General features: G+C 40.5%; 1 protein-coding gene across 4 annotated transcripts in view; it reads left to right on the top strand.

Annotated features, from left to right (window-relative positions):
* The first annotated feature begins 2,130 nt into the window (after positions 1 to 2,130).
* Positions 2,131 to 18,817, top strand: part of LOC135206915 (GDP-fucose protein O-fucosyltransferase 1-like) — a 30,539-nt gene continuing 13,852 nt past the window's right edge. The window contains exons 1-4 of one of the 4 annotated variants that reach the window (XM_064238404.1): positions 2,131 to 2,149; positions 12,511 to 12,626; positions 15,596 to 15,719; positions 16,955 to 17,146. In XM_064238404.1, the coding sequence (XP_064094474.1) occupies positions 2,146 to 2,149; positions 12,511 to 12,626; positions 15,596 to 15,719; positions 16,955 to 17,146 (436 nt within the window). In that variant the 5' untranslated portion in view covers positions 2,131 to 2,145. Of the gene's footprint in view, positions 2,150 to 2,178; positions 2,334 to 2,416; positions 2,618 to 12,510; positions 12,627 to 15,595; positions 15,720 to 16,954; positions 17,147 to 18,817 lie in introns of those variants that run through there. The other 3 variants (XM_064238403.1, XM_064238405.1, XM_064238406.1) reach the window with 3 other exon arrangements.

Genomic DNA, 18,817 nt, shown 5'->3' with positions numbered 1-18,817 from the left:
ACAGATGGTACACAGAATCCAAACCTTCACCTTATCACCTGCAGCTTTACAAAATATGGTCCAAATAATCAATATATGCATAACTGAAGGGAATCAGGGAAGGATCCATTCTAAATTCCCGGTAAGGAGACTGGTTTAACCGAATGGTATGTTCATTGTACCGTTTACAGATGACACAATCTTTTATTGATCTTTTAACAGCTGAAAAACAGTGAGGTATCCAGAACTTCTTACGAAGTTCATTCAGAACAGAATAATAACCAGCATGCTTGAGTTTTACATGAAGACTCCTGATTATCAACTCTGTCAAGGTACTTTTATTAAACAGCAGGATTAGGAAGCATCCTCTTTGTTTACTTTTCCACCTATCAAACTTGCTTTTGACTGAGTATTCCATCTTGATCTGGGAAAACATTCAACTGTCTTAACAAATTCGGTATATCCTTAAAGAGTCTAGAATCGGATGCAAAGTACTCAGAAATACTTGGAAATTTAATTTTTTGTTCCTTCAACATGATCATCTTGAGAACTTTCACATAAAAACCTGTATAATCAGAGTCAATGGAAACATTTAGCTTTCTAGCTGTAACTACAGCCTTTCACGTGGCAAAATATCGAGCAAGCATAGCATCCACTTTAACCAGGTGAGAGAAACTGGAGTATCTGTCTGGAGAAACTAGATGCTCAGTAACCTCATCATTCCCAAGGTCTTGTGCACAAAAATTATTTACAGCCTTCCCTTCTTTTAAGTCAAAGGTTGCCCTAGGGTTAGGAACTGTAACTTTTAAAATATCTTGACTGACAACAGGCTGGTTGGCATCAAGTTGAGGGCCAGAAAAATAGTTTGTATTGATTAGTTGTTTATAGGACAAAGTTCTAGTTATGCAGTCTCCGGGATTGGCAGTTCCAGAAATGAAAGTAAAGTTAACTGGAAATGTTTCACATAACTTATCTATTTGTTGTAGTCTATCAAGGACAAATACAGACATTTTCTGCATCTTATCAAGTTTATAGGAATATGAATTGATCCAAGAAAGAGCTACCAAACTATAAGAGCACAAGTCCAAACTAACTATGATAATTGGGACGAGACAATCAGACCATCCCAACTCTTTATACAAATCAATTAACAATTCTACACCCAAACAAATGGCTTGCAACTCCAGGGAAGGAATGGATTTACTATTAGACCGTTTGTTTATTAGTCTGTTTTTTTTGCCAACAAAAAATTTGTTTGACCGGTAACAATGTTCTCTATATACAGAACAGCTCCAAGAAGTCTGTACTGTCCATCTCTCTCACCAACAAATCTTTTAACAACTATTTCAGGAGTTGAATTAGCTTGCCTTGCAATGCATTTCCATTCTTTTAGCCTTTCTGCTGATGAAGGGTCATCCCATCCTAAAGATTTATCACACTTCAAACCATGCATAAATAGCCTTGCCCTGTTAAATATTGGACCATTGATATTATGCAAATCAAAGTTAGAAGCAATGGACTTAAGAATGGATCGCTTAGTATCTGCAGAAGCTTCCAAAACTATAGGAAGAGTTGAAAGGACATGCAACTCTCTATTCCATTTCAAACCTAAAAGTTTAACCTCTGTTAGTATGTTTTGATCTAAGTCTGAGTCAATGACTACTTGAAGTGACCTATCATTGGTGACAATTTGTTGCAATTCCATTCTATAAGGAGCAAATATATCTGCTAGCCGAGTATAGGCCCATTCCAAGGTACCAGAATTATTGCAGGTATACTACGCACCATTTTCTGTCTCATTTGTTTCCATACAATTCAGTTCTTTGACAAACAATTGACCAACAAGTTAAGTATTTAACATGAGAGCATAAGAATACATCATTGCCTTTCGTTGATTAACGATTGCTAGGCGAATGAATGCTCTGCATTAACTTATTAATTATTACCCTTCATAAATCCTCACAAAGACAAAATGATAACGACACGTAAATAATAGAGGTTGTACTTTCCTTATTAGGAAAGCATTACAAGCACTGAGGTTAACAAAATTTAATGTCTGTATCAACAAAAAAGTCAACTACGTATCAGTGTTTCATGACAGCCATATATTCAACACTGCAATTATATGTAAAAAGCCAAGGATATTTATGAAGATTTAAGAAACGAATGAGTAATAGATAAATAAAGTTCTTTGTTTATCTTAAGGTGACAGCATTAGACATCAGCCAAAATCAAAACAATGGCGGGTGTGAACTCTGTTTTGATTTTTATAGTGGTTATTTTCATAGGAGACACTTGTAGTGCTATCGAAGATGTAGATGCTAATGGATATATTATGTATTGTCCGTGTATGGGTAAGATAATAAAAAATTCTTCGTACTTAGACTACCAGGGAAAGGCCACTTCCATTATAAGCAAATGCTGGGCCGGGCCAAGCTTCTTAGTTTAGCCACGCCGGGTCCTTTGCTTTGTGGGCAAATCGTGGCTGGGGCGGTACATGATTGCATTTAAAAGTGAACGCAGAACTCGAGCATGTTATCCTCGCTATCAGTTTTACTCTTGAACGCCGCATTTAGCTAATAGGCTAGGTACCAGCCGCGCGGGCGTGGATGTTGAACCACAAAGACTAAACATCATGGTAACTACCTTTTGCTGTAGATTTTAGATTACTCCGTAAAATTTTATAATAGTTGCGGGTCCGTCCTGATTCCCGCCAGTTGCCGACCAGAAAAGGTTACTGCCATTTTGTGGGGGTCCAGGGGGCGAAGCTCCCCTGGCCAGGTCAGGGCACGGCACACAAGGTAAGTTAGGTAGGTAAGACCGGTTACGTCAGGACCCAACATTATAGGAAAGGAAAGGTTAGGTCTGTTTATGTATGACGAACCTGTTGCAGTCGACGATTGGCAGGAGTCAGGTCGCAAAACTACTATCTAGGGGAAACAACCGACTGGACTAGCTGATCCAGTTTTGACCGGGTGTGGATCCACCCTCCAAAAAAGTACTTTAACACGTCCTGACACTGGAGATGGGCACCACTCACGAGTCGTCAGTGTTTTCTCTAAAGTTAGAAATTAAGGTCATATTTTAAGATTAAACAGAGGTTAATGAAAGTCTAACCATGCGAAGTGCAAACATACCTCCATGTCACTTTCAAAACTTTTACATAAAACATCAAAACTGTAGAAGATTGACGCCATCATGATGTTTGCAGAGTCACTTGTGTCAATAAATTTTCCATTCCATGTGCTAAATTCGCACATCACTTGTACCCATAGATGCTGGGGCGCTTTCTTCACAACAATCGTGCACAATGACGACGCCCGTCTGGGATCCAAGGAAACTCACGATTTTTCGGTAGAAAGAAGCGTGCACTAGATAATTATTTGAATAGTTAAACAGCAGTATAAGGTCATGAATTGCATAAATTTTTTACATATTTGTGATTATTAAATTGAAAATATTCGTTGTTGAAAAAGTAACTAGATTCCTGACTCAAATATCAACAGTTTTGCTGTGAATAGTACCTACTGCGTTGTTCGCGCTCTCCTATTGTTTATCACTGTTGCCAATTGGTATGTATTTACCCTCCAAACTATGTATAAAACTTACACAAAACTGGGGAAATAAGTGAAATTAGCATATCTATTTGTAGTATATATACATATTAGAGCAATTTTCTCATCATTGCATTACTATGACAACTAGAATTCATGGAAACGGTTTGTAAATGCATCAGCGTATGTGTGAAGCTCCACTAAATTGGCAACAATGAAATTTTGCTGTTGTCTGCTCTACTTTAGAAATATCTGTAATTTTTCGGGGTTAATTTGGTTGCAAAAAAGGGATAAGAGACATGAATTAAAATAAACATTTCGAAGTAACATAAAGTAAAGTTAAGCTATATAATGAGTAAAGTAAGCAATTAAAGCTTTGCACCTCATAAACAGTGTAGTCATGTGCTGCCCGCAGCTGTGTTTGTGGAGTGAGCACTTACAAAACAGGAACCGCAACGTAGTTCAAGTGCAATTTGGAGTGAATTAAGACCAAAATGTGTATAATTATAAATAAGCACTGCGAAGTTTCAGTTGTGATGGCAGTAAGGATAAAACCACCGATTATAAAGTAAAAATGAATTCCAGTTCAAACCATGACCCCGGGAATAAGAAGTTTTATACTTTCACTAATGTAGGTAACAAAATGTTGTTTGTTCATGAAACTTACCTGTCAGATATATATATAGCTGTATTTTTCCGAATCCGACAGAAATTTAAACACTTACGACACACGCAGTGGGAGTCAGGTGGTTAGTACCCATTCCCGCCGCTGGGAGGCGGGTATCAGGAATCATTCCCATTTTCTATTCATAATTTTTCTGTCGCCGGTGCTGGAAACACCTGTTTGCAGCACCTCCGTCCAGATTTTGGAAACTTACTAGCTACTTGAGTATCCCTTTTGGTTTTTCTTTGGTATCTGAATTGGATCGGTGGCTTGGCACACGTTGACTTTGGTTTGATTTGAATTTGGTATTGATTTTTCTTTGATCAAGATGTCAGGGTCTAGTTCTGCTAGCGCTAGATTTTGTTCCATGTCTGAATGTAGAGGTAGGCTACTGAAAGCTTCAGTAGACCCACATTCTGTTTGTAAAGTTTGCAGGGGGAATGAATGTACGTTTGAAAGTCGTTGTAAGGAGTGTGAAAGACTAACAGAGTCGGAATGGAAGGCGTATGAAACCTATCTTAAGAAACTTGAGCGAGATAGGTTAAGGAGGTCTTCCTCCAGGAGTGTTTCAGGTAGGCAAGATTTAAATTATTCTCCTGCTAACCCTCCTTCTGTAGATTATGCTCCTACCCCTGTAGTGTTGCCTCCGGCCCCTGAGACAGTGTCGGTAGAAGGTAATACATTATCGCTAATTCTTGAATCGATTCGTAACTTAGAATCAAAAGTGTTAGCTCTGGAGAGCAAAAGTGAAGAGAAGTGCAGTGAAAGTGCCCCTTGTGTAGTGGAGGTGCGTCAGATCGGCCTCATTCCTTTTTTTTTTTTTTTTTTTTTTTTTTTTTTTTTGCCTCTAGACCTAGACCTCTGCTGACTCCCAGATTACGGGGAGAGAGCATGTCGAAAGTCGAAGGAGGGTTACGAGGAACCCCCACCGATCTGGCGTGCCTTCGGCAGCTTCTGACGAACCTACCCAGACTGCCAAGGAGCGTGCGCGTGCACGTCTTCTCAAGGAGTGCTTTTCTTCTTCTGAAGCTTCCTCCCCGCGCAAGGGGTGGAGCTCTCATACCGCATCACATCCGCTGAAAAGGACGGCTCGCGTTCGGGACGCTTCACGTCCAAGTTGTTCTCCGGAACTTTGCTCGTCGCCTGATAGTGCGTTTGCCTGCTTTTCCTCCGCAGAAGAAGCGTAAGGATTATTCGGAGGCGGAGTCTTCCCTAGATGTTTCTTTCGAGCGCCGCAGTCGCTCTAAGGTGCGTGAAGTGGCGGTTCCTGGGAGTAGCAAGAAGGCGTCCCCTCGCCACTCTCCTGCTCACAGGATCAGCCCCTCCCCAGAAAAGGAGGCTTCACCTACAAGCAAGATTCTCCAGTCTCTTCAGCAGCAACTTCGAGAGGTTTTTCCTTCGAGAGAGACTGTTCCACGTCGCCGTAAGGAAGGATGACAATCTTCCTGTGAAGAGGTCGAGGCGTTCTCCCTCTCTCTCTCCTCGCTCGTCTCTCTCTCCGTTTGAGTCTCCCTCTAGAGTTCGTTCTGCTCCCCAGCAACTTTCTAGAGGAGGCGAGAAATTCGTTTCTCGCTCTCGTGAAGCGGTTGTTTCCGCTGCTACGAAACTTGTGGATAAGAAGCGAGTTTCTTTAGATGCCGAGCGCGCTTCTGTGAAAGTCAAACGCGCTTTAGTGGACGCCGAACGTGACTCGGTGCAAGTTTCGCGAGCGCCAGTGGACGCTCAGCGAGTTTTAGTGGACGCTCGGCGCGCACCAGTGGACGCTCAGCGCGCACAAGTGGACGCCAGGTGTACACCTGCGGCGTTTGAGCGCGCTTCAGTCGGCGCCAGTAGATTGGCTTCGGACGCCAAACGCGCGCCTACGGACGTCAGTTTTCCACTTCCGCAAGCACAAGCGGAGGCGGGAACTCTTCCTGTTCGCCGTTCTTTCTCTTTTGAGAAAGCTCGGGACTCTTCTTTACTTCCTCCGACTTCTCCAGTGTCTGAAGAGGAAATTAGTGACGCTTTCGTCGAAGTGGACGAAGAACAGCAGTTGGCTCCAGTTTCGACGGACTACAAGGTTTTGACTCGTTTACTACAGTCAGTCTTTGCAGACACTTTCCAACCTGAAGCTCCACGTACTCCTCCCTCTCAGTTTTCGTCTTCCAAAGCTTGCTAAGATCTCGGGCTTTGTGAGAATGAAGAAGTCGCTTTCTACGAAGCAAGCTTTTAGAAAGGTCCATGATTGGATGGAAAAGAGGAAAGCTTCAGGCAAGACTTCTTTCGCTTTACCACCTTCAAGACTCGGTGGCAAAGCTGGTATGTGGTATGAGACGGGAGAAAACGTCGGAGTTAAGCTTCCAGCCTCAGCTCAAGGAGACTTTGGTAGTATTGTAGACGCCACCAGAAGATCTTTTTTGTCTTCCTCGAAGGTCTCGTGGACACATAGCGAGTTAGACTTCACCTTAAAGGCCTCTTCAGGACACTAGAGGTCTTTAATTTTCTTGACTGGTGCCTGGGAGTATTGGATGCCAGGTCCAGGAGTTCTGATTCCATCAGTCTGGGGGAGCTGTCCAGTGTATTGTCTTGCATGGACAAGGCCGTCAGGGATGGTTCTGAGGATTGGCTGCTCATTTCAGCACGGGATCTGCTTAAGAAAAGAGCACTTTTTTGCAATTTTACTGCAAAGTCGGTCTCACCAGCGCAAAAAGCGGATCTTCTTTTCGCTCCTTTCTCAGAACATCTCTTCCCCCACAGTCTATGGTAAAGGACATAGCTGCCAGTCTCCAGGAGAAAGCAACTCAAGACCTTCTGGCACAGTCTTCTAGGAAGCCTATACTACTTCTTCGTCTTCTGGGTCCTCTGCTTTGAAGAAATCGAAGCCCTTTCGATCCGCTTCTTCCTCGAAGCCAGCCCCTCGAGGAAGAGGCTTTTTCAGAGGCAAGACTCCCGCTCCTTCCAAGAGCAAGAAGTGAGAGGGAAGTCCTTCAGACACCGGTAGGAGCCAGGCTTCTACATTTCGCGAAAGCTTGGGAAGAGAGAGGTGCCGACGCTTGGTCTCTGGACATCGTCAAGAAGGGGTACAGAATTCCTTTCCTGATGTTACCCCGCTGTCTTCGACACCAAAGGATTTGTCTCCGTCGTATCAGGGAGAAAAGCAGAAAGTGCTTCACGATCTACTAGATCAAATGATCGAGAAGCAGGCAGTGGAACAGGTCTTCGACCGGAGTTCTCCGGGGTTTTACAACCGTCATGTTCCTAGTGCCGAAGCAGTCAGGGGGGTGGCGCCCCGTTCTGGATGTCAGCAGTCTAAATCGCTTCGTTACCAAGCAGAAGTTCAAGATGGAGACACCTCAATCCGTGCTTGCAGCTTTAAGACCGGGGGATTGGATGGTCTCGTTAGACCTTCAGGACGCATACTTTCACGTCCCCATCCATCCCCGATCAAGGAAATACCTGCGGTTTGTCCTGAAAGGGAAGATTTTCCAATTCAGGGCAGCTGCTTCGGTCTCAGCACGGCGCCGATGGTGTTCACCGTTCTTATGAAGAACGTTGCGAGGTGGCTCCATCTTGCGGAAATAAGGATCTCTCTCTACCTAGACGACTGGCTTATTCGAGCCTCATCGCAAGACAGGTGTCTGAAGGACCTTCACACGACTCTGTCGTTAGCGAGGTCCCTGGGACTTCTGGTGAATCTCGAGAAGTCGCATCTGACTCCTTCTCAATCCTTAGTCTATCTGGGGATTCAGATGGACTCAGTGGCTTTTCGGGCTCCGTCCCAGGGGCGACAACTTCAATGCCTGGACAAAGTGTCGGCCTTTCTAGGGAAGGAAACATGCTCGGTGAGGGAATGGATGAGTCTGCTGGGACCATTTCCTCACTGGAGAAGTTTGTTTCTCTGGGAAGGTTGCACCTCCGACCACTTCAGTTCTTCCTCTCAAGCAATTGGTCACGCAAACAGGATCTAGAAGAGGTCTTGTTTTTGACGGAAGAAGTGAAAAAGCACCTCAAATGGTGGTTGGATCCAAAGAAGCTTGCGGAAGGACTTTCGCTCAAGCTTCGGAACCCCGACCTAGTGTTGTTCTCCGACGCGTCCTACCACGGGTTGGGGAGCAACACTGGGAGGGAGAGAAGTGTCAGGCACCTGGAGAGGGGAACAGGTGTCCTGGCACATCAATCTAAAAGAACTTTCAGCGGTTTACCTTGCTCTAAGGTTCTTCGAGGAGGAAGTCTCCAGCAAAGTGGTTCAGATAAACTCGGACAACACCACAGCCTTGGCATACCTCAGGAAACAGGGGGGAACTCACTCTCCTTCTCTGTTCGTCATCGCGAGGAATATCCTGATTTGGGCGAAGTCGCAAAACGTCACGATTCTGACAAGGTTTGTGTCAGGCTGGAAAAACGTGCGAGCGGGACCTTCTCAGTCGGCAAGGACAGCTTCTGCCGACGGAATGGACCCTTCATCAGGAAGTATGCCAGGCGCTATGGAAGCTGTGGGGACGTCCTCATGTGGACGTTTTCGCAACTTCCCGAACGAAGAGACTTCCGCTGTATTGCTCCCCAGTTCTGGACCCGGGAGCAGTGGCAGTAGACGCCCTACTGTGGAATTGGTCGGGACTAGACATTTACGCTTTTCCCCCATTCAAAATCCTCGGGGGAAGTAATGAGGAAGTTCGCTGCATCAGAAGGAGCGAGAATGACCCTCATCGCCCCCTTCTGGCCAGCGGCCGACTGGTTCACGGAGGTGATGTCCTTCCTAGTAGACTTTCCGAGGACTCTGCCCTAAGGAAAGATCTACTCAGACAGCCCCACTTCGAGAGGTACCACAAAAAACCTCCCCGCTCTGAGTCTGACTGCGTTCAGACTATCAAGAAGTTGGCCAGAGCGAGGGGTTTTTCAAGACCTGTGGCAACGGCGATTGCCACCGCAAGGAGGCCCTCCTCAATCGCAGTTTACCAATCAAAGTGGGCTGTCTTTAGAAGTTGGTGCAGAAGGAAGGGCATTTCCTCCACCTCAACCTCTGTGAGCCAGATAGCAGATTTCCTTCTTCACCTTAGGAAAGAAGCGAAACTAGCCGTTCCCACGATTAAAGGCTACAGAAGCGTGCTTTCTGTGGTCTTCAGACATAGAGGACTCGACTTAGCGAATGATAGAGACATTCATGATCTCATTAGATCATTTGAGACTGTGAAAGTTCTCCAACCTAAAGTACCATCGTGGAACTTAGACGTGGTACTGAAGTTTCTCATGTCGAGTCAATTTGAACCGCTCCATTTAGCCTCGCTTAGGAATCTTACTAAGAAGACCATTTTCCTAACCGCTCTGGCGACGGCGAAGAGGGTTAGCGAAATTCAAGTCATAAGCAAGCATATTGGGTTCAAGGATCATAGTGCAGTTTGTTCCTTAAAGTCCTACTTGTTCTAGCAAAGAACGAGAACCCTTCCAACCCTTGGCCGAGGACGTTCGAGATCAAGGGGTTGTCGGAGCTAGTGGGACCTGAAGCTGAGAGAGTCCTGTCCTGTCAGGGCTCTCAAGTTTTATTTGCAGAGAACCAGAGCATGCAGAGGTTCTTCGGAGAACTTGTGGTGCTCTGTGAAAAAACCAGATCTTCCGATGTCGAAGAATGCACTGGCGTTCTTCTTAAGAAGTACGGTTAAGGAAGCCCATGAAAAGTGTAGTGAAAGTGACATGGAGCTTCTGAAAGTGAAAGCCCACGAGTTGAGGGCTATTGCTACTTCGGTGGCTTTTCACAAAAATATGGCAATCAAAGATATTTTGGGCACCACTTATTGGCGAAGCAATTCGGTGTTCGCTTCACCACTACCCTGCGGGAGGTGAAAGCAACATACGAAAATTGTTACTCGCTCGGACCATACGTCGCTGCACACGTTTTGGGGGCAGGAGGTAGCGCTCATCCTATCCTTTAATGGTTTAGGGGAGTTTTTAACTTGTGTTATGGTTGTGGGGTTGACCGCCTGCGGCGGATCTCCCATTCCATTAGCTTAGTCTATGTGGGATACTTTTGGTAGGCTACGCCAGGTGGTTTGGTTTTTACTTCGTTGCCCTCATTTGTATGGTCAATGGTCTAGTCACGTCGTGGTCTCGCCCCTGTTGACAGATCATCTGGAGTGCACCAGCTATATACTAGGTCTCTACCTCGCTGGCAACTCTAGTAGCACAAGCAGACTTACGCGGCAGTAACCACGAAGTCAGCTATGCTAACAGGTAAGGAATCAAGATATCAATTATCTGCATATATATGTTTCCTAAAATCTTCTATTCTGTCTACTCCCACCACCAAAGGTGGGATTCAGCTATATATATATCTGACAGGTAAGTTTCATGAACAAAATGATATTGTAATGATACAATTAAGTTTGTTCATACTTACCTGGCAGATATATATAATCAAGTACCCACCCACCTCCCCTCAGGAGACAGTGGAAATAAAAATTATGAATAGAAAATGGGAATGATTCCTGATACCCGCCTCCCAGCGGCGGGAATGGGTACTAACCACCTGACTCCCACTGCGTGTGTCGTAAGTGTTTAAATTTCTGTCGGATTCGGAAAAATACAGCTATATATATATCTGCCAGGTAAGTATGAACAAACTTAATTGTATCATTACAATATCATTTTTATTGTGCTGATTACAACTGCAATCTTGAGTAAGATCAATAAGCATTACATATACTATACGGTAATATTGTTCAAATGAGCGCTGGGAAGGACGTGAGATCCATGCCGGTTACAAAAGGTACCTCAGTCGGGCGACGCCATATTGGATTTAAAAACTGCCTTGAAAACATATATTTACGAAGACCTCACATGCTTATTTTCATATATCACATTATGTTTACGAAACTTCAATCTTTTGAGTGGTATACTTAAAGATGTAATTGTATTCTTGTTTCACCAAAGAAATATCGAGTGAATAAGGCTGATCCACCCAATGACGATGGATCCAAGGTGGTGTTTCCCCCTATTGTAAAGTTTTAACAATAACTTTTTCTATTTATCATAGGGGAAACAACCGAGTGGACTAGCTGATCCAGTCTTGCCCGCTTGTTGATCCACCCCCCGAAAAAGTACTTTAACACGTCCTGACACCGGAGAGGGGCACCAGTGATAAGTCATCGGTGGTGGGAGCTACACCTTGAGACCTCTACTCCTTTCGAAGTAAGCAAAAGTACTTTATCGGAGGGTGGATCAACAAGCGGGCAAGACTGGATCAGCTAGTCCACTCGGTTGTTTCCCTTAGGTAGCCAAGGAAAATTAAGGATTAGAGATTTTACTTTAAGCCTTAAAGCTGTTTTGTGGTTGAAAATGTCATTTCCTCCATTTGTGTGCTGTGAACATTGTGAATTTAAAGATTTATCATATGGCAAAAATTTAAAACCTTGAAACAATGCACAGACTTTATTGTTCACAGTCACATAAAACTGAAAGATGTACAGTTTTACCATTCTCTTGAATATGGATTTAACAAAGCTTTGAGTAGTTAGAGGATTTTGTATTTTTGGGGGGACAGTTCTTTTATTGGGATTACCCTCTTTCCAGTATACTTTGATTGACAGACTGGATGCAAGGCATTTACAGCTGAGGTATCAAATGACTTATGAGGATATATTTGCTTAGTTGATGGAAGCAGGTACCTGTAAGTGAGTTCGGAATTATTTCTAGGACTCCACAAAGAGTACTGCTGATAAATTTGCCTTAATAACTTTCTGTAAAAGACACTTATTGTTCTTTCCAGCATCTCTTCAGTCCTATTCTCCATTGCATTTTATCTTTACTTTTCATTTATTCCCTTTGATCTGTAACTACATACTTTGCTGTCCAACATCTTTAATTCTACCTTACACCAATTTTCAGCTTTCCTTTATAAACAGATCTTTTGGGTAAGCCTTATGAGTTATGACATTCTGAAAATGTCACTATTGGCACATTTAACAACTTTGTAATTATGTATGTTTAGTGCAGAATACTTTGGTAGTTATCTCACCCTTCTGGTTTTAAGCATAATAAAAGATTTTTATAGTAAACATTTTATATTTAATGCAGGGGGAAATTGTATGCCCTAAACAAGAAATTCATAGCCTTGTAATGACTTTGCAGGTATTGCTATAGAAGGCGAAAAGAGAGGAGCTATTAGTAAAGTATTATGTAGATGAATGGATACCAATAGGAAGGTTCAGAACATCTTGGGGATAAGACATAGGTGACCTAAATCAGTTATGAATTGAAGCAGAAAATGCATAGGACAAAAAAAAGGGTGGTATTCAATTCATGTTTGCAGGAGGCTTAAAATGAAATTTATTTCCCTTTCAGGTCGGTTTGGAAACCAGGCTGATCATTTTCTAGGAGCTTTAGGCTTTGCTCATGGTCTTAACCGAACGCTTGTTTTACCGCCATGGGTTGAGTACAAGCCAGGGCTGACAAAGTCAGTAAGTAAACACTGAATGTGTTTTTTAGCAGCTAGAAAAGTGCATGATGTTGCCCTGGCTGAAAAATAGCCTTTAATTATTGTGGCCAAAGTCCTCCTGTATAACTTTTGACATCTAACTAAGATGTAACCCAGCTCTCATATTGGCATAATTTTTGGATTATTCTTGTCAAGTATGAAGTACGTATATTTTTTTTCCAGTGCAAAAGTTCCTCTCAGGGCTAAGTTCTATTTTACCTTGAGTATACTTTGTTTGTATATTGATATCATCAATAGATACAAACCATCGGCCCTTTATGTTAGGAATTACTTTAACCATGTGCTGTACATAAGTGTGTCAGTGGATTACACATGTTTAATATGAAGTCTTTATCTTATTTAATTCAAAAGCTATGGATGAGGTAAAATTCCTGTTTGGCCTTTGACCTTTTAAGTACTGTCTGACCTTTGCCTATACAATCCTTTGCACATCAGCATCAATAGTGGATTATGCAAGCCAAATGTGAAGTCTGTATCTCAAATTGTTCTTAAATTGTGGTCAAGATTAAGTTCTTATTTGAGATATGTTGGTATAGTATGGCCTTGACCTCATCTGAACATCAGCCATGATGATGGATTTTTTGTGTCAACTACAATGTCTAGATTGTACATTCCAATAAATATATCCAAGATTAAACTCGTATTTGAACTGTAGGTATTATCCTAATCTTGGCCTTACTGTACACAGCATATTCATTAGCTCAGTGGGTTATGCATGTCAAAAAGGACTGCTGCTTACAGTATCGAAGATAAATTCTTATTTGACCTTTGACCTTAGGGTGTTGCATGTTTACCTCATTCTGCACATCAGTTTCATTACTTGATTATGCATGCAGATAATGAAGTAATTTAAGTATGGTGTTCACTTTGTTGCATGTTTGCATGAGCAGTGAATTATGCATGCAAGATAGAAAGTCTATTGTGTAACTTTGTTGCATGTTTGCATGAGCAGTGAATTATGCATGCAAGATAGAAAGTCTATTGTGTATAGTTCAAAAGTTATGGCTGATTTCTAATTCATATTTGACCTTGATCTCCCAGTGAACATTGGCTTCACTATACTCGTTTTTTCCATCTGTCCATCCGCCTGTGGTGTTTGCGTATGGTAACACTGCATCCTGGGCTTCAGATAGTTACATTCAGCTTACATTCAACATTAATAACAATATCCTATTTCGAATATTAACGGTGAAATTCGCATACAGTAAATCTTGAAACATTTTTCGGTTGCAAATGTACACCCAGATATCCTTTTATTTACCTAAAACTTACACATAGCGGAACTATCTAAAGCCCAGGATGCAGTGTTACCATACGAAAACACCACAGGCGGATGGACAGATGAAAAAAAACAGAGTATAGGGGATTAGCCTACCACAAGTGACTGCCACATACAAAGTGTCTATCTTATGTAGCTCAAAAGTGAGAGTTTGAGTTAAATTTTTATTTGACTTTTGACTTCTCAAGTATTACCTTGACCTCATTACACAGGTTCAGAAGTCTGATGGATGCCAAATATGAAGTTTGTCTCTTCAGATTGTAAAGGTATGGCTAGGGGTAAATTCTTATTCGAACTTTGAATTCTGTGACCTTGACCTTGTTGGTACGGTGCATGTTAGCCTCATTAGTTGAGTTGAGTATGCCTCTGTTGTATTTGGTTCAAAAGTTATGATCAGGTTTAAATTAAAGTTTGATCTTTGGGTCTTTAAGTATTACCTTGATTTAACTTTGCTCATTGGCTTTTGTTAGTGAATTATGCATGCCGAATATCAAGTGCCTATCTTGTATATATTGTAGTTAAAAAATAGTACCCAAAGTCAAGTCATATTTAACCTTTGACTTTACTGTAAATTCATCACAAACAATGCCTCGTGAAAGTTCCAAACTTGGTTCATTTTGTAACTGGCTAGGTACAGTCATTTGGGAGAAGGGACAAACACACATACAGACAGTCTCTCTCTCTCTCTCTCTCTCTCTCTCTCTCTCTCTCTCTCTCTCTCTCTCTCTCTCTCTCTCTCTCTCTCTCTCTCTCTCTCTCTCTCTCAGATAGGCTACATATTAAGATGTGTTGCCACACTCCCAATAGTACACGATGCAACTGTTACGTGTTCCCACAGGAATACAACTATTCCGTTTATGTATATTCCGTTTATGTAAAATGTCTCTCTCAATGGACTTTGGTGTGGACAAGGAACACAATACGTAAATAGCTTATTCTCAAAACTTACCATAATTGCAAAAAAATTTTCTTGCTCATATACAACTCGACTTATAAAAATTTTCTAGGAGAACTGTAATAAATGGCCAAACATTTGTTGTTAATCAAAGTTCTATGTTAATTTAATGCATAAGTTTCAGAATTGCAATATTACAGTTTTACAAAAATTTTTCGATAGTTTTGCTGCATGCCATTTCTATGTTAAAGATTATAATTGTAGGAAGCAGCAAAGAAATTAAAGGAAACTTGGTTTGTGGTCGTAAATAGTTTTATAATTATTGTGTAAGTTTTATTTTGTCCAGTTAGTAATAGATACGCAGTACTATTTGAGGTAAATGTATATATGATTTAAGACCATCTAAAGTCAGTCACCAAGTATAATCTAACCATGAATAATAATGTATAACACTGAAAAAATTAAACGCAGCATACCCTTAAATAGACAGCCTCTATGTGCAAACTTCATTTTATCAGTCATATGTTTCCTATATTCCCTGTTATTAATTTCCTAGACAGCAAGTCTCTTACTGTATTTATGTATTAATCACTCCCATGGGTTACTTTGATATTGCATTAACAGTAGAATATGCTTTCTTTGTATATGTAAACAATGTTTGTTTAGTGAGGGAAGGTCGTACTTGTCAGTTTTTTGTTAATTTTTTAATGAGTCCATTCTTTCCAACTTTGAAAATTACAATACTAATATATTTCAGATCCAGGTGCCTTTTAACACGTACTTCAAGGTAGATCCACTGAAGGAGTTTCATAGGGTTATTTTGATGGAAGAATTTATGGAAACTATTGGACCTATGTTATGGCCTCCTGATAAGAGAATAGGTAAGTGCTTTTAATCTTATAGGGTTTGTAGTACAGTAAAGTGCAAACACTTTCAGTAGGTAAAATAAAAGCAGAGGGAAGAAACACAGTATTGTACATTGAAATACAGATAACCTTAGGAATTAATGAATGAATACAGATTTCTATAAATATCACTCTAGCTGAGCTCAATAAGATCAGGGTGAATACCATCCCAATTGGCTTGAGATTTCAAGTAGCATCAACTTGATCCATTATCAAATAATGATTCGATGAACCCACCAGTAAGCCTACTCCACCAGCAAGATACAATCCCAGTAACATTTGTGAATACAAGGCTAAGATAACTGCCAGATTGGTGTGTTGGTTCATTTATTACCCGCTCAAAATCAGAAATAATAGTGTCGATATCTTGAGCAAAAACACCATGATTATCTGTGGCAGTATTTGAGCTCAGCCATTAAGTCTGCTGAGTATTATAATCACCAACAAAAATTAAACAATCTTTGGAGTGAGCTTCCTGAACTATTGCCATTTTGGTAACCAGTCTTCCACAGAATTTAGCAACCTATGTCCATGAGCCCTTGGAATGACAGTACACTTGAGTAAAATGCGCTTCTGAAACCGTGAAATCAACAGTTCTGAAGTATGTTGCAAATCAGACACAAGTGTCAGAACAGAACATCAACATCCAAGACCTTTTATTTCTACATAATTCAGACATTGCTATATAAAATATAGTTTTGTGATCAATTCTGTGGGCCATTGTGATGCAAATGCCCATGGTCAGGTTGCTTAAACTATTGAAGCTTATATTTCCACACAAGTTTTATGACCTTAAAATACAACTGTATTTTCAAGCCAATGTTATTAAAGTTTAATGCACAATAGGTCCAATTTGAAGCAGTTTGAAGATTTTGGCTCATTTGGTAGATCATGGAATTGTCTTACATGCTTGAGAACCTGTTTATATTCTTCAGATAGTGCATTTTGCCATTTTGTCTACAAATCTTGCATTTTGCCATTTTGTCTTCAGATTTTTTTAGTATTATGAGTTGTATGCTTGTAGGGGAGATGTTTTTGAATCATAAGGACAAATTTCTCGTGTTTCCTTAAACACCAAATACTTATCAAAGTATTTGGTACTAAAAAAGTTTTGGCAGGTCACATATCACACTATTGCAACACCAAGTAATTTTTGCATTGTATGGTGTGCCATTTTTTGTGCATATTCACCCATTTGTTTTCTCTTTCAGCTTTTTGTTACATGCCTCGATATAACTCAGAAGGATGTAATGCCAAGGAGGGTAATCCATTTGGTCCTTTTTGGGATACTTTCAACATAGATTTTGTAGGATCTGAGATTTACAGACCGCTTACATATGATGTACATCATCAAGATATGGCCAGGAAATGGATTGATAGATATCCTGCTGATGTTTGGCCAGGTATGTGCTAAAGGTCCCAGTTATAAAAGTTATGAAAAATACTTAATGGATAACAATAATATACTGTACTTAAAATATTTTGGCATGAACTTCTTACAGGAACCCAGATTTTGATAACTATTTATTGTTCATTGGTTATGAGCTTATGTGTCATTTTTCTCATCTTTAGATCATCTAAATTATATAAGCATTTAGATGCATGAAAATTAGCAGTCTTACAAGTAAGGTTTGGAGTGTCTGAATATATATTTGTTTGTAAAATGGTACATTACTGCAGTATGCTTTAAATGTTTGTAAATTACTGTTCCATTTTGTAACACAGAGCAAGTTATTCAGACAAAACCATTAAACATATACAGTTGAACCTTTTAAACCAGCATTCTGTGGTCCGGGAACTCCCTTGGTTCAGTTCGATTTTGAATCAGGCACCATTAGTTCATTGAGTGGCCACGAGGGCTGCTCTACATATTGTTTATAACTTCCTGACAGCAATAATTATGCCATGTAGCTTTTGTTTTTATGAAAATAATTGTAAGTAATGAAAATGTGTGAAGTCAAATATGTTTTTGCTATTAGATTTAATTGCTTAGATATATTTTTTAAGGATTCCACTTGAGAAGGCTCTACCTAGTCAAAACTTTTAATTAAAACAATGAGACATATTTTGGCAACGCACAAATTCCGTACTCTTAAAATGCTTGAAAGACCTAATTTCTTTTATATAACTATATACGTATTTACCCATTTGATATGCCACCCAAGAGACCAGATGATGATAGAGGTACGAAGTGTTAGCATAAATCTTTATCCATGCTAGTATAAATATTTCTTTCCTTCCTCCTCAGTGAATGTTTAGTGTCAATTTTCCTCAATAGATGGTGGTGTGCCTTATTACTTTTTGATGGCGAATGCACTAAGCAATCGCTGAAGTTCATTCTGTATTTCTATCTTTTCATAACTCTACAATCAAATTATTGATGAAAAAACTGGTAGTGATAATTATGAAGATAGTAAATTTTAGAGATGAAAGTATGTAACTGATAATATTTTGCAGATTCTGAGAAAAGTTAGTTGACTTATGGTTAGGCTAACTCAGGAATGTAGGCTAAATGTGTTAAAGTACACTTTATATTAAAGAAAATGACACAGTATGAAGTTATAAAATGGTAAAGTGAAAATGATAAAAATTGGTGTCAGAACTTAAGCAAATACGTAGTAGGTTTAGTTGGGAAGTAAGAATAACCAAACAAACACAAACTAAATGAACCTAATAATGGTTTTCCTTCTCCAAAACACAGGAGTTATAGCTGTGATCTCTTTAAACAATATAAAATATTTCTAGGCAAATAGCCCCATACATAATGTAAAACTTCTCAGCCTAGACATTGACTCCCTTGTTACAAAAGTACCCATAAAAGATGTATTAACATTCCTCAGAAATAAACTTGAGCCTTTTGCTGACCACTTCCCCATAGAATTGAATAAAATAATACAGCTTGTAGAGCTCTGCATCACTAATAATGTCTTTTCCTTTGGTGATAACTTTTTTCCTCTGGTGGTAGCTTTTACCATCCAAAATTCGGTTGCAGTACGAGGAATCCGCTCAGTCCTTTGTCAGCAAACTTATATATGTATGGAGTATTTTGAAACATAATTATAAACCCTATCAAA

This window comes from Macrobrachium nipponense, chromosome 31 (assembly GCF_015104395.2).
Source record: "Macrobrachium nipponense isolate FS-2020 chromosome 31, ASM1510439v2, whole genome shotgun sequence".
Classification (NCBI taxonomy): domain Eukaryota; kingdom Metazoa; phylum Arthropoda; class Malacostraca; order Decapoda; family Palaemonidae; genus Macrobrachium; species Macrobrachium nipponense.
This window is presented reverse-complemented; position numbering and strand designations above follow the sequence as displayed.